The sequence below is a fragment of the Hyalella azteca genome, unplaced genomic scaffold, assembly GCF_000764305.2.
Source record: "Hyalella azteca isolate HAZT.00-mixed unplaced genomic scaffold, Hazt_2.0.2 contig531, whole genome shotgun sequence".
Classification (NCBI taxonomy): Eukaryota; Metazoa; Arthropoda; class Malacostraca; order Amphipoda; family Hyalellidae; genus Hyalella; species Hyalella azteca.
Window position 1 is genome coordinate 15,381 of NW_025930878.1, and position 16,616 is coordinate 31,996.

The 16,616-nt window shown below is 37.1% G+C and overlaps 1 protein-coding gene across 1 annotated transcript; it reads left to right on the forward strand.

The window, feature by feature from the left end:
* The first annotated feature begins 7,519 nt into the window (after positions 1-7,519).
* Positions 7,520-16,068, forward strand: LOC108672965 (translocon-associated protein subunit alpha). The gene is made up of 7 exons (XM_018160733.2): positions 7,520-7,873; positions 12,254-12,433; positions 12,616-12,709; positions 13,157-13,322; positions 13,749-13,881; positions 14,479-14,634; positions 14,767-16,068. The coding sequence occupies exons 1-7, from the start codon at positions 7,801-7,803 to the stop codon at positions 14,919-14,921; spliced, it is 957 nt and encodes a 318-aa protein (XP_018016222.1). The 5' UTR covers positions 7,520-7,800; the 3' UTR covers positions 14,922-16,068.
* The last annotated feature ends 548 nt before the right edge of the window (positions 16,069-16,616 follow it).

A 16,616-nucleotide genomic window follows, 5' to 3' on the forward strand; every position in this document is an offset into this window, starting at 1 on the left:
GAAAGCATCGAAATGTGACATTAACATTATATAATAATATCCAAGTATTTACAACATTGATGTACCATTTTAAACCTGCTATTCTACACTGATTTTGAATGCGCACCATTGACAAATTTTTGCAACCTATTATTCCGCTACAAGCAATTGATAACTGATAAGGTCACTTTAACAGGTACAGTAATCCCTTAACTTGCCAATCGCTCGAGTTTCCTTCCGGACTTCCGCGTCATGACGGGTGAAATCCGCTGTGGGGAATTGAGCGAGTGATAGTACTTATTTATGTATTCATATATAGTCACTGTCTAGTAATTTTTCATTGATTTACGTGTTTACAAACCCTTCTCACATTCATAATGCCAGTAAAGTTCCGAATTTGGCGATCGACTTCCTCAGAAATCCTCAAACCGACGAAGATCCGCAAATAGTTCTTCCCAAATTAATGTTTCTTGACAACACTCGATGAAGTGAAGCCGTGGTAGGTGAAGCGCGATATATAGCAAGTGATTACTGTAGTTGCCTTTTCTTACTAAACTGACATCCGGTCACCACTGGCTTGCCTGCGGCAATACTTTTGCTCTCAGTATTACCTGTAGTCCTCACACACATGGTGGAGACATCCTTTCTCTAGTGCTAATGGCCATGCTTGTCTCGCTGCTGTCTTTATGGCTGCAAGGGAGCGGGTCCTTCCTGACATGACCACCGCTTTCTTCTGCCATATGTCGAGCTTGACCCACGCGCCCGCGTTGAAAAACTCTGGTCAATTATCAGGACTCCGGCTCCTGAGAACTCGCCAAAAATCGCTTGCTAATTGCTCTTTGCTTGTCCTCGTTTTAGGAAAAATACGCCCACGAACCAAAATTGTGATACAGACGATTGGTTAAACATTGCCAGTGTGATAAAAGTTGGTTATCTTGCAATAAAAACGACTTTCCATAGACATCACTTTACTTTAATGCCATGCAATGGAAATTGCTTTGTATAAACATCACTATACTTGGCTGGCGTCCAATTAAGTGACGGTATTGTAACGATGCTATGCTTCAATAACTGGCAAATCCAGGTGCTGCTGCAACTGACGCCTTACATTCCATGATCTCGAAGCCGAAAAAAAAATTATCATGCCTCGCCTTGTAAATGGTCCGCGCCATACGCTGCTCTTTCAAAAGAATAATCGACTTTCTCAGACTCAGATCGAGTAAGGAACTTTCAAACAGCATAGCACCAACCGTTAAAAAGAGAAGGGTGCACTTTTGATTACTTTCTCTACCCGTAGGCTTTAAGAAAAATAACTTGAGAAAGAAATTAACTCCATCACGAATTATTTTACAAACTTCTCTCTATCAGCCACTCATTATTATTTATTTATTTATTTATTATTATTATTATGTTCTTTTGAGTTTCGAGCTTCCAATGTCCAAGAATCAAATTATCTTATTCATTAATGATGTAAAACAGTAATGAGATCTTATGCTGCAGATATTTCGTTAATTATCACACGCCTTTCACATCATCGACGTGCATCCAAAACACAGAATTTGCTGCTATACGTAATCCCAAGCAAGCTTGACAAAACCTCACAGTGTCTGTCAAAACTGACGAGTCAGAGTACTTACAGTCTCTGACGTGTTGGAGACAGTCTGCACTAATTATTTCATAATATTTTTAACGCGGTTTGTTATGCGATAAGACGGCCACGTTAGGACAACAGTTGAGACCTCTCCAATTGACGAGTCAGAGTATTTACAGTCTCTGAAGTGTTGGAGACAGTCGGCACTAATTATTTCATAATATTTTAAACGCGGTTTGTTATGCGATAACACGGCCGCGTTAGGACAACAGTTGTGACCTCTCCTTACGCCACCGCGCGGCTCGAGATCTTTTTCCTTTCATCGGAGCAGCTGACGCGTGGAGTGGCGGTCGCCAGCGCCCGCCAATTTGTCACTCAACACGAGCAACGCTCACAGGTCTCTACGAATTTTCTAATCCCGCTCGAAATGTGTGGATCATTAGGCATCATCGTCACTCGTTCATGGAATGAGAATTATGTTACAGTTGAATATGAGCGGAATTTATTATAGTATGCCAAGTTACTACAGTATAATAGTAGCTAGGCATCGTCGCTCGTTCATGGAATGAGAATTATGTTACACTCCTTACAGTTGAATAGGGAGCGGAATTGATTCTAGTATAATGCAAATATCTCTGCACCAAAACGTGCATTTTTTTGTAGATTCGATTGTACACCAAAACTAAAAATATGGATACATGAAAAATTCATCAATATTTTTAAAGTATCAATTTGATATATTGGTTTGAATATGTTAGTTTTCTAAGTAATAGATATAAATCTGTAAAAAGATTCTGCAAATATAAATTAACTATATATACGATCATCTACAAGTGATCAAATCATTCAGATTGGCTTCTTCAAAATATAAATGAGCTTAGTTCAATTTGTATTGCCCTTAATTTTGGTTGTTCCAATACCGTTTTAAATCAAGACTTCGGAATCGACTTTACTCGGATACTTGAGTAATTAAAAAACAGGTAAATCTTTAGAGACATTTAATTAACTGTTCAATTTTTTCTTTTTTGTTAACCCTACTGAGTTACCATCAGAAGACAACGTCTTAAGCCTTTGTCTTGTTAACCGCTACTGAGTTACCAGCAGAAGACAGCGTCTTAAGCCTTTGTCTTGTTAAGCTCCACTGAGTTATCGTCAGAAGACAGAGTCTTAAGCCTTTGTCTTGTTAATCCCTATATACTGAGTTACCGTCAGAAGACAGCACCTTAGGCCTTTGTCTTGTTAACCGCTACTGAGTTACAGTCAGTAGACAGCATGTTAACCTTTTTTCTACAGTTACATTAACCGTTATCAGAACAATTCGAAACTAAACCCCTGCCAACGCGAGCTACTATCAGGATCGAGATTTAGGGTCAAACTCTGAATTTGGTTCGTCTATCCGTCCGTTACTTGAGGTTGCTGAAATTGTTGAGTATGCAAATCTGGATTAATCTAATCTGGAGTGTGTAAATCTGTATTATGCAATTCTGAAGCATGCAAATCTGGATTATGTAATTCTGTTCTATGTAATTCTGGAGTATGCAATTCTGGAGTATGTAAATCTAGAATATGTAATTCTGGAGTATGTAAATCTAGAGTATGTAATTCTGGAGTATGTAATTCTGGAGTATGTAATTCTGGAGTATGCAATTCTGGAGTATGTAATTCTGGAGTATGCAATTCTGGAGTATGTAAATCTAGAATATGTAAATCTAGAGAATGTAATTCTGAAGTATGCAATTCTTAACAATATCAGTTGGGTTCTAACACGCAGCTATTTCTAAGGTCACCAAACATGTCTGGCTTTCATTTGTCAGAAGCCCATGGAAGTTGAACCTTAGACCATATATACACGTATACAAATTAAATATATATGCTAATATATGCTGATTAACATGGGTGACGCACGTTTTGCCCATTGTGTGGGTCATTGTGACCCAGTTTTCTCCGACAAAAGGGCGTTTCAGTGCAATGTACGTCATCCATTTTTTAAAATTCTCATTCACTTTTCTAATTGAAAGATTTGAACGAGACCTAAAATTTAGTGACAAAAGTCGATCAGAATTTTAAATGGTATGAATAAAACGGTCTGAAAACGTAATAAATTCCGGTAAATAATTTATGTCTAGTATTTTGTAAAAAAGAAACAAATTTCAAGGCCTATGGTGCTATAGTAAAGAACAACGAGCTGAAAATACTCATCAGGCTTTGTCAAGTATTGTAATTTATGGCCATTGTGAGTTTGAAGTGTTAAATTTAATAGATTATCCCCAAAATATTTCATCACAAGACCTATAGCTTTTCCTTCGCTAGCGCTTGGCAGGAAATTATAATTCGTTTACTTCTACGTAACTTGCTATGTAATTACTAAAATTTGTGAAATTTTACAATATATCGCATCATGAGCTTGAATAAATGTTTGTTAATTATGAATGATAATGCCTCGAGCTTTGCAAGCCTTATGAAGAAAAGAAGCGATGAAAAGCAGTCGTTTGAGAGTCTCTAGAAATGTATTGAATCTTGCTTTTCTTGATTAAACTGAAATACATGTACTTGAACTATAATGTAATAATAAACAAGCTCATGCTGATGACTCTTGACATTCTAGTAAATACATGGATTCACACATTTTTTGACAAAATATATATGTTTTATGATAAAATATGGTTACCAGCACTCGCACATAAAGCTTTCCCTTCTGGTAACTCGTTACCTGTTCACATTTGTTACCCAGTATCGTAAAATATTTCCTTATCGAAATGAATCGGGAAAATAGACTCTAAAAATTGCACTAAAAAAATGACAGTCAAATTGTTCATATAGTGACGCACTCTCTGCTCGTTGCACTGATACGACGCATTTTTACCCGGCCAATCTGGATGAGAATTATCTACACAAGGACGTTAAATGCATCGTTATTTGGACGAAGTCACCCTCATTTCAGTGAGTGCACGTGAGAGGACGACAGCCAAGCTGGCACGTGAACCTCACACCGACGTGGTGGCAGGACTGCTGCTGCCGCGGCCCCAGCGTCCCTCGTCAGCGCTGCTGCTACCGGCTGCGACTTTACACAACCAGAAAAATGAGTGACATTTTGTCCAAATAGCCATGCGCTTATTACCCTTCACTGACTTATTCTCTTCACTTTCGCCACACAGAAAAATTATCGAGTCAAATTGTCCAAATAGTTACGCACTTCCTTTCCCACAGCACGGTCATAGAGCGGACGTAGGACTGGCACTGCGTAAGTCCTTTTGCTGTATCAAACTAGGTCATGGACCCACACAAGGACAAAAAAGTGCATCGCTAGTTGTAACATTCCCCAACAATTTCTCTGAGTGTTTTGTGGAACATCCTGACAAAATTCGCTAAAAAAAACTATCAATGCTACGTCAGCCTGTGCTTGTGCTGTTGGTGAGACAGAATGTTACTATTTGGACAATATAACTAATTCTTTTTAGCGCATTTTCTCATTTATGGAAAAATGCACTATTGTGCTCGTCATGTCCGTCTGTCCGTCTGTCTGTTTTTGTCGACGAGAAAAAGCGCTCTCTGTCACTCACTGCAGCGAGTACTGAGTTATATTTTTTATGTATGGGAGTGGAGCTCTGGCGCCACTACCAGAGAGTTGTGCTCTATGTTGATAATGATATTCAGTGAATGTGGTATGGAGGTTGATTCTCAAGATACCAGAAAAGTTGCAGGATTAACTTATTTATTCGTTTTCAATCTTTGACTGAAAACTTTCTCACAAAAGAGTCCAAAAGTCCGGCATTTAAAAAGTGCCCCCTACAGCCATTCCGCTGTTCGAATCAAATCAAAAATAGTTAGAACAAAACCCTAAATAAATTACCATGGTAATTTACAAGGAGTAGATGGGTGTATTTTTATACTTCCTCAAACTCTTCCTGTTCAAAAACCTTCGTTCCATCGCTGCACTCTCAATACTTGCTCTTTACTTGTATGCAAATAAATCCCTCGCTGCACTCACAATACTTGCTCCTCACTTGTATGCAAATAAATCCCTCGCTGCACTCACAATACTTGCTCTTCGCTTGTATGCAGATAAATCCCTTCCATCCCTCGCTAGTCGCTGCACTCTCAATGCCTGCTCTTTACTTCTGTGCAAGTGAATAAAATTTTGTCAATCGAGTGCAAATGCCGTACAACCCGCTTGAAATTAACCGAATCGACACTTCAGCGAACTCGCCTGCGAGCTCGAAACTCTGGCACTCATAAATCCTTCAATAATGACAGATTTTTTTTAAATTTGAGTAGATAATATCAGTAATTTGCGGACGGAATTTTTTCGAATTTTTACATCAATAACTTTTTTCTTAATACGGAAAACCTAACTTAATTTTCAACTCTGGCACTCATAAATCCTTCAATAATGAACGGATTTTATTCAAATTTGAAATATAAGTAGATAATATCAGTAATTTGCGGACGGAATTTTTTCAAATTTTTACATTCATTACTTTTTTAATATCACGGAAACCTAACTTCACGTTTACCTCGCAGGTTAGGTCCTAGTCAGGTCAAGTTTCAGTATTTTGTTAATTTTTTGTTAATGTCACAAAATACTGAAACTTGACCTGACTAGGACCTAACCTGCGAAGTGAACGTGAAGTTAGGTTTCCGTGATAATAAAAAAAGTAATGAATGTAAAAATTTGAAAAAATTCCGTCCGCAAATTACTGATATTATCTACTTATATTTCAAATTTGAGTAAAATCCATTCATTATTGACGGATTTATGAGTGCCAGAGTTGAAAATGAAAAATGCTTGCTCTTCACTTGTATGCAAATAAATCCCTTCCATACCTCGCTGCACTCTCAATACCTGCTCTTCACTTGTATGCAAATAAATCCCTTCTATCCCTCGCTGCACTCTCAATGCTTGCTCTTCACTTGTATGCAAATAAATCCCTTCCATACCTCGCTGCACTCTCAATACTTGCTCTTCACTTGTATGCAAATAAATCCCTTCCATCCCTCGCTACACTCTCAATACTTGCACTTCACTTGTATGCAAATAAATCCCTTCCATCCCTCGCTGCACTCTTAATACTTGCTCTTCACTTGTATGCAGATAAATCCCTTCCATCCCTCGCTGCACTCTCAATACCTGCTCTATACTTCTATGCAAATGAATAAAATTTTGTCAATCGAGTGCAAATGCCGTAAAACCCGCTTGAAATTATCACAGTCGTATTAGGAAGTTAAGTAACTTCAATGAATTTTTTTACGACTTCTGTGACTTATATTACGTTCAGGTGGAGTATGGTATAGAATATGGTGTTTTCGGCGCAGAAGAGTAAGTAGACCGGTGTGGCCTGTCGCCGATTATTGCACTTCTCATGACTTGTTCACAGGATATCTAAAAACTGGCCTTTGACCAGAGATTTAAGTTTATTTGAAATAGCTACTAAACTTCTACTAGGCCCGTATGGTGCTAGTCGTTTCCTGTCTGAACATATACTTCGCCATAGCTTCTACCAGCCTGATCATCCGAGACGTACGTTATTTAACTCGCATTCTAACATCACTTTATGATGAGGCTGATATAATTGCTGTCAGGTAACTAAAGAACTTTTTTCAGAATAGAAAGATTATTGAGCTAACCTGACACCTATTCCCTTTTTCAGTTACGTGGAGATACAACTTTAGGAAACCTTTATGAATATCTACATTTCGTCACCTTATGAAAAGTCATGCTACAGTCGTAATGGATGCATAATGTTGATATGGGAAAATTTTCATGAATAAACAACTGAACCCTATATTAATATTATGTAAGATATGCTATCAATGCATTGATTACTAATTATAAAAAAATATATCTTTGTTTTTAAACAAGGGATTAGAACCATTTTGAAGGCTCCACGCGTCGAAGCAATTCTTGTTTTCGTGCAGAGAGAAGCAGAGTATCAACTTCGTGCCGGCACGTCACTATCATAGTTGCCAACTTGTGTTTCTGAATTTGGAAATGATACTAATTTAAGTTGGTATTGTTGTGAATAATTTTGAGAAAAATGCTTAAATGTGATTTTTGATGGTTGAATAGTTTTTTTTAATTGTCTAAATTTACCCTTAATTGTAATGTAAGTTTGATTTTGAGGCATTTGGCACTTACCACTTCAGCCACCGCTATGGATGTAAACATAGTCAGTGTGTAGAGAACCAGCTGAGGTGAAGAGGTGGCGCTTCCTCCCGGAATTAGTTAAAAAATGAAACTCCCTATTAGATTATTACTGTTAACCTTAATTGGTTTACCATTCTTAATATCCATTATCGAACCTGGTGAGCATCAATTATTTTGATTTCTGCCCGAAATTTTATTAGCTACAGCTATTTCGTTCATGGAACTCTACTCTATCATCCATGACACTGCCACTGTCTAAGTCTGTTAGATCTTGCTCTTTTGACTTGTCACTGCACGTCAACAAATTAATGAACAACAATTGCCAGTGAGTCAGTGACTAAGTCTTACTTAGGTACCAGTCTTCACCGACAATTGCAGATATGAATCGTTAATTTGTAACCAAAATTTCTATTTACTTGGAATTTAAATCGAGAATTCTTATTGGTGCATTAGAAAGTTTTTTTTTTTTGTGTTTCATCTCATGACTTAGCCTATGTCGCGCCAATCACAGATTGTGGTGATTGCACATTTGCACTGCAGTGTGCAGTCTTGAATAGAATACCTACTGTCAAGTGTCAATGACACAGGTTGTGCCGAGTCAGTGATTGTTTCTTGATAGGCTAGGCCTTATTTGATAATGTTGCACCAACAGGATCAACTGTCATTGATGCCACTCACCAGTTGCCACATAAATTACAACTCCTTATAACACTGGGCAGAACTACAAATTGGAAGGTTTGATTGATGACCCATGAGCTTTCTTGCCATTTTTGGAGCCTTGAAATTCCATATACCTAGATGAATTAGGCTATCTCCTATCTAAATAATAAGAAAAGTGCATACCTATTCTGGCCATAAGATTTTAGATAACCTAGCCTTACCTAGGTATTTAAAAAATAGGTCACATTATTCATTTGAGATTTTATAGTAAGAAGTATGAAAAATTTTTCTAGCACATGATAAATAAAAACTTTTCAAAGCCTTTTTGATTATGCTAGAAAGATATGGTTCAGATTTGGATCATTTGGTTATAAAATACCATTTCTATTGAAGAGCCTGAGGCCAGTATATCTACTCATTTGTGCTGCTGGCACAAATATCAATATTGATGTAGACAATCATCATCACTGATGCATAAAAGTTGCTTTTCTGCTGTCAATATAAACCATGCATTTCAGTTTACTATAGTGGCACAGCTGCACAGGGCTGGAAAAGTCCTAGGGTAAATGCGGTATATTACAACATTGTAGGTAACTAAGGTAATTCTGACACCTCTCTAGTTTTTCCTTTATATTAAGCTTTGTTTTAGTTCCATGCATTCGTTGATGGTTGAAATAGTGACGTCATACATTTGCGCGTCAAACTACTGCCAAAACACTAGGTCTGGGCCATCTAGCGGGAAAATGTTGAGATCCAAAGAGAGATGGTGCATGCCAACCAAATAGTGATAAACTGTTTGTGTAGAAAGAATATTATGGTTTGAGACTTTTAAATATGTCTGTGCATATATTAGGAATCCTTTAAGGGGAGCGTCTACCCCAAAAATTATCTCGGCTATTTACAGACGGATCACTTTGAAACTTGGTACACATATGTCAAATCAAAAAATAGACAGCTTTTATTCGTGTCAATTTTTCGAAAAAAATAAAAGAAAACGTGAAATTCTTAGAAAACGGCCAAAAAAGGGGGTACTGTAGAAATCTATCTCCTCCTAGAATTTTCAAGCTACAACATCGAGACGCATATCATTCGATGCGTAAGGACCATATCTATCGATTCGTCGTAGCTTTTTTCGAATTTCGAATTTTTGTGGATGTGGGAGCATTTTTCCCAAAATTTTCGAAAATTTTTCGATTTTCCCCATTTTCCCTTCCCTTTTTTCAAAATATTTTCAAAACTATAACGAAATTGAAAAAAAGCTACGACGAATCTCTAGATATTTCAATTGCAAATCGAATGGTATATGTCTCATCGCTNACATCATGAAATATGGCTAGACATTCGTAAGGTAGCGGTGAGGGTTAGGAAGCCATTGTGTATAATAACCACCGAGTAGTGGCATCTATATGATCAGCATAGAAATAGTCGCTTTACCTATGAATCTCTAGATTTTGCATTATATAACTAATGGCCCTGTCTCTTATACACATCTAGATGTGTATAAGAGACAGATTAGACAGAGCTTATTTCCCAAGCAGGGTTAACTATTTTGTGACCCTTCTTTACATAGGTTTTCTTTAAAAATTAGCCAGAAATTCATTATTTGCAGAAGAGGGTTGAAACAAACACTGAAATGACATGCAATGATTGCTCTAACATATTCTTCCTTCAAATTAAATTTAGTTCAATTAGAATGCATGCCATGGGCTGGTCCTTTCTTACCCCACGAAGGCTGCAATCCTGTCTTACCCCATTTGACTATATATACCGCGTTTACCCTACTTTTTCTGAAATATCATGGCTCTTGTATCATATAATTTTAGTAGGTATGAAATCTTATGGCTCTAATGTTGTGTATTTTTGTTTGATTGGAAAAATTGCTGTTTGCAATTTGCAAACATGTTTTTTCATAAAATTTTCAACTTGTGCAATCTGCAGTACTTCAACGCTCTGCCAAAAGATCCTGCAGAACATGATAACATGTCAACCTAAAACATTTCCTTGAAGATTTCCTTCCGTTGGAGCAGGCAGACTGCATTATCACATGTTTAGTTGCCAATTAAGTGAAGACAAATGTTAGTGTTAGTGTGTTACTGTTTGACTGTTTTAAGGGTAAAATTAGATATTTTGGGTAACATGTGAACAGGACTTATTAAATTAGTTGGAGGCTCATAAATGGTTTTCGTGGCTGAGATATGGAATTCATGGCTTGAAAAAAATGAAATCACAGTTGGCAAATCTATAAAACCATGGTTAAAAAAATTCAGTCGTGGCTTGCCAAGTAGATATATTCCATGCCTGTAGTGGCAAGGCTAAGACTTCATTAGACTCTACTTTGTTTGTTACGAGTCTTGTAAGTAGACCAGTTGAGCGACAGAGTGAGTGTAATGGGTAGAAGTATTGTCATACATAGATATTGAATACAATTTTGAACTAGATCAGAGAATTGAAAAATTGACGTTTTAAATCAAGACTTCGGAATCGACTTTACTCGGGTACTTGAGTAATTATAAAACGGGTAAATCTTATGAGGCATTTAATTAACGGTTAATTTTTTTATACACATGTTCTAAACTTTATCAACGCTATCCGTACCTAAACTGGGAAAGAAAGTTACAAGACGTTTACCGTAGGGACAGCGTCTTAAGCCTTTGTCTTGTTAACCGCTACTGAGTTACCGTCAGAAGACAGCGTCTTGAGCCTTTGTCTTGTTAACCCCTACTGAGTAACCATCAGAAGACAGCGTCTTAAGTCTTTTTCTATTAACCCCCTACTGAGTTACCATCAGAAGACAGCGTCTTGAGCCTTTGTCTTGTTAACCCCTACTGAGTTACCATCAGAAGACAGCGTCTTGAGCCTTTGTCTTGTTAGCCCCCACCTGTCTCTTATACACATCTAGATGTGTATAAGAGACAGCTACAAGCATGGTACATTTGTAAATGGCAGTGATTTGAGTGCTGGAGCACTGTAGTGCGCTTGTCCGGGGCCTCCCACGCCTTTTGCGGGGCATGTGCTCCATCCTGCTCCTAAATTACATAAGTACATGATAATTTAGAATGCCACCATGATATCAACTGTTCAAACTGCAGCTAGACCTTTCAAGCCATTTTTGGAACCATAAGATTCTCACTAGAATTGTGATTCCTGCTCATCCGTTTTACGAAAGTGTGAAAAATGCCCAGTTTTAAATATATTTTTGGATTTTTTGTATAGTCTTTGAAATTCAAAAATATCTTTATATTTTAATAGACCAAGGGGTTTCAATAGGAAAAACTGACTAACATAAATCAATCCTGGCAAACTGAAACCAAGATAAATGAAGTGCAAAGAATTGGATTACTATATCAAAAGTCATGATTTTTTTGGCATGAATAAAATTTCTTTTTTTAATTGTATGGATGAATTTTCAACAGAGGGGCTAGTTCAGTGTTGATAATACAAATTATTTTAACATTGAAATTGTGCAATTAATTACTTTAGGTGTGTCCTTTGATATAAATTAGTTTGTGGTCAAGAGATACCTTGGTAATAGTTTATCTCCAAGAATCTTGGCTTGATTACAATTCTCATAAATCTGACCATTCACAAATCACTGACTTGTAAACTCTGATGCATGTCTGGCTAAAATGTACCTTAAAAACTGGCAGTTCTTTAGTATTGTAATATCCTAGCAGAATTTATAATGCCCCAATCATGCTAATGAATCAACTTTACACGTTTGCTTCCTGAGCTTCTTTACAGAATTTGATCTTTGATTAAAGCTAAAAAGTTTAACTAATGAAGTAAGAAATTTTTAATGTTAAATGCAGTGAATATGTTGAGTAAATGTACAGTCATTTTTATTCTATATATGTAATAATTTTTTTCCCTTTTTACAGGCAAAGTTTTTGCTAGAGCTGAAGATGCAACAGAGGATGATGTGGAGGAAGAAGAAGCTCAAGTGGAAGCTGGAGATGTGGAGGCTGCTGAAGAAGAAGTAACTGAAGAACCTAAAGTACCTGGATCTCCTGACATAGATTTGATCATTCTCTTCACTAAACCTGAAGGAAATGGCATGGGTGAGGACAAAAATCACTGTATCCAGAATTTTACTTGTATAAAAGGTCATGAGTACCTTCTGTTCCTTAGGGATGATTCATAATTTGTAAATTTTCTGAAGCAATTTGATGTGTGATGGATCCTGTCTGGACAGGGTATGAAATAACCTTCAATTTTATATTGAAATATTTTCATGTTGCAGAGCTGCCAGCTGGAAAACCTGTTGAGTTCTTGGTTGGTGTCACCAACAACGGTGACCACGAGTACGTCATTGATGCTGCTGAGGCTTCCTTCCGGTGAGTTTTGCCTCTCCAAAATTGTTCCTGAAATCTGAGGGGTTTTGAAGTGCTAAGGCATTAATTAAGCAGAAGAGAAGAACAAGTTAAGGCTCAAGATGAATAATTTTGTTCAATTAGTAATCATATTGGCTTTATGAAAAAAATTAATAAATGGTGCAGAAACTGAATTGAATTAATAACACACTATACTTTTTTTTCTAATATTAACTGTACAATAATTTTCAGATGATTTTTCAGGATTACATTTTTTAAGCTTGTGTCTCTCAAATGAGGTACAGCAGAAAAACCTTGGGTAATAATTTCGAAAGTAAGTTGAAGTATAACTCTGCTCTTATTAGTTATGGTTGTGAAGTGAATGTAGACTTGATAATTTCTTGTGCCATTGCACGAGATGCGTCAATTTATTTTTATTTTTTTTAAGTTTTTCATTATAAAATATTCTAGATACCCAATGGACTTCAACTTCTACATCCAAAACTTCACAATGGCTCAGTTCAACAAAATAGTGAAGCCTCAGCAAGAAGCCACGGTTTCCTACACCTTCTTCCCATCTGATGTTTTTGCTGGCAGGCCTTTGGGTCTCCAGATCAACTTGTACTACCACGATTCTGTGAGTCACTGTCTACTAAACTGTTCAAATAGTGCCTTAGTACGTGAATGTTCCTTCATATGTTCATCCTCGTTAGTATTGACTACATATGTCAAGTTATGGAAACTGAGGTGTAAAGCATCAGGTTTTACACCTGTACATTTTAAACATTCGCTTGAAAACTGTTGCATAAGATATAGATTCTCAGCTTAGGACTGGCATTTTTGAAAAAATTATCCCTTAAATTAATTACTACTAAAACTTGGTAGCATAAATTGTTGCTGTTTATGCCCATCGTTTCTCAATCCTGTATGCAATAACAAAAAATAAGTTCAACTAAAAAATTTGTAACAAAAATAATTTATTTGTTACTTACTTTCACTTCTGTTGATGCCAAATGTTCAACTTGATTAAACTTACATTTCTTGATCCACGTGTTTATTTCAGGATGGAGAAGACTTCTCAGAAGCTGTCTTCAACTCGACTGTAAACATCGTGGAAGTTGATGAAGGGCTTGACGGAGAGACATTCTTCCTTTATGTCTTCCTCATCGCGTTTGCTGTGCTGCTCCTGCTCGTTGGTCAGTTCTCGTATGCTTTAATTTTAAAATAAATAAAATAATAATAAATTTCAAAATTTGCTCATGTACATACACGAAGTGTCCTGCGCACACTGCGTGGCTGATTTCTCATCTGCAACTGGTGGGTTTAGCTTGAAAAGCCATCAGTAATTTGCTGACTGACCTACGAATTCGTAACTATTTTTTATTTGACGTCTTCTGAATATAGCGTTGTGAATTGGATGGTGCGCTGTAACGTTAGTAATGCTTTAACTAGCCAAGCGGGTGCATTTAACTAAACTTATTCAAATTCATAGATGATGAAAAACACTCTTGAAATTATTAATTTATTTTTTATTTATAATTCTACATTCTTTTGTCTTGATTTTTTGGGCCTGAATCAGCAGAATATTTGCGCTATTTATTCCTTAGCAACTTAACTCGAAATATGAATTACGTATATTTTAATCTGTGACCAGCTCAGGATAATATTTGGTAAATGGTGAATTGTTTCTCTGTTTCTTCTCAAATTGGTTATTTTAGGTACCGATGTTGATTTTTCTTCAAACGTTGTTTGTGATCCCCTGCTTCTCTCAATGATTGATTACTGGTGAGCAGGTCACACGCTGCTGAGCTCGTTCAGCGCCAGTGGAGGCAAGAAGGGCAGCGCCAAGAAGCAGTCGAGCCAACAGTCTGGCGTTGAACTAGGCACCGACTCTGCTGACGGCGTTGACTACGACTGGCTGCCCGAACATCTCAAGGCTGAACTCAAGAGTAAGTTATTGGTTTTTGTTGAGGGAAGGAAACCAGACCCATGATATACTTTTCTCTCATTAGTTTTCATTATTACATTTTCTATTCTTATTCAAATCTGTTAAGTATCTTATTTGAAGTTGCACTTTTCAGGGCAATCTCTTATGACCCGCAACGGCTCAGCCACAAAAACACGGAAAAGCAATCAAAGCGAGAGATCTGTAACTGAACCCTCCAAGAAGTCCGCCATCACAACCTCCGTCAGATCAGCGCCCAAGCAATCGTCTGCTAGGCTCAGGAAGATCTAAGCTAACTGGTGCACAGCTACACCTTCACCATTAGTTTACTTCACATCAGTGACGTTTTGCGTTCCGCTCGTAAATTGTTTGTGTTGTTGCTTCCGAGTTCCGAGAAACAGTTGGTGATTTTTCTGCTTTCTTAGAGAATATCTGTGAGTGAATGGGCGACAGTCACACCTGATCTTCAGTTTGTGTGATGGAATGACACCCATGCAATTTAATGAATTGGTGGCATGTATTGGTCGTGTAGCATTCCCTTTAGTTTTGTTTATTTTCCTAGATGAGACGTTCATCTAAATCGTATGTGGTCAGAGTTTTGAGCAAGTATGATTCAAAGCAAGAAATGCATGATAATTAGAATACATTGACGTTAATTAACTCTGTAAAGCTCGCATTTAATTTAAACATTTTCGTTCATTACTGGCGTGATCAATTAGTGTGACTCTCTCCTTTAAGATTTCCTATCTCAGTTCTTATAATAGAAAGATATGAATAAAGCTGTTCACAAAATCACATGGTCAGTTGAGGCCTATTATGTTATATGATATTAAGATGAACAATATTCAAACTCTGTTTACTTAATGGCTTCATCTGCTCACCTTCTTTTGACGTTAAAATTTTTCTGGAAGGGGACTAGTTTTCTTTCTTTGCATTTTTAATGTTTGTAAATACTATAAACATGTTTGCCCATACTTTTATTCAGTTCAAAGTTAGAGACCGTGACATTTATTCAATTTGTAAAATTGTGTTTGATTCACATCGCGTTGTGAATCTTGTTGTTTCTTACTTGTTTTAAAAGAATTTTGCGTTCTCGATGTATTTGTTAGCCATTCTCTAAATTTTCCCACTATTGACGCTAGAGTACCGTTTCAATTTAGCATGTATGTATATAAGATTTAGGCTTCTGAATGTTGTGATCAAGCTCTTGTCGGGCTGTGGAGTGTCGGTTCTTTTTTATTTAATGAAATATTTAACGTAATTATTTTAGTACCTCCTGTCTGCATTCGAGTCTCGTAGCGTCCGTGAAATTGTTTGTATCCCGCGTTGAATGGAGTTAGTTCTACGTGCTCGCAGACACGTGATGTGCGTTGTCGGCCTCGTGTTGAGAGAGCTTATTCCTCTCCCGTTATGTTTTAGATCATAATGGTATTTTCAACATATGACTTTTTTTCTCCTGTCAATCAAGATTAGAATTAAATGATTCACCTTAAAGTATCTCATGGATTAGAATGATATTTAAACTCTCATGACATTTGTACTTGATGATTAGAATGTTCTTAGAAGTACAATCATCATCAAACGTTACGAACTAGACTAGGGTGATGTTGCAACTCTGAAAACAATGATGATCTCATTTGCGCGATTGTGTTCAAATTTGCAATGTGGCTCCATCTTGCTGAAACCACACGTTCCTAAAGTTCATTTCTTCGAGTCTTGGAAGAAAAAGTTCCTCGATCATGTTCCTGTAACGAGCTCAATTAACGGTAACTGCGCGTTCGTTTTCTTACAAAAATAAGGACCAATTATTCCCATTACCGACGTCGCACACACCAATAACGCATGTTTAGCTTGTTAACGCAGCCGGAAATGTGGAAGTGAGCCTCGCCACTGAAAAAAAAAAACGACCGCGTCTTCAGGCAGGTTGTCAACCAGCATTTTACATGCATTTTGAGAGGCAACAAAATCGCGTTCAGTTAATTCTTG

What these genes read in the sequence shown, in the direction of transcription:
- LOC108672965 (XM_018160733.2), top strand. Translation starts at nt 7,801, where the DNA reads ATGAAACTCCCTATTAGATTATTACTGTTAACCTTAATTGGTTTACCA. An exon ending in GCTGCTGAGGCTTCCTTCCG is followed by an intron (nt 12,710 to 13,156) that starts GTGAGTTTTGCC and finishes AAAATATTCTAG; the next exon opens with ATACCCAATGGACTTCAACT. An exon ending in TCTCAAGGCTGAACTCAAGA is followed by an intron (nt 14,635 to 14,766) that starts GTAAGTTATTGG and finishes TGCACTTTTCAG; the next exon opens with GGCAATCTCTTATGACCCGC.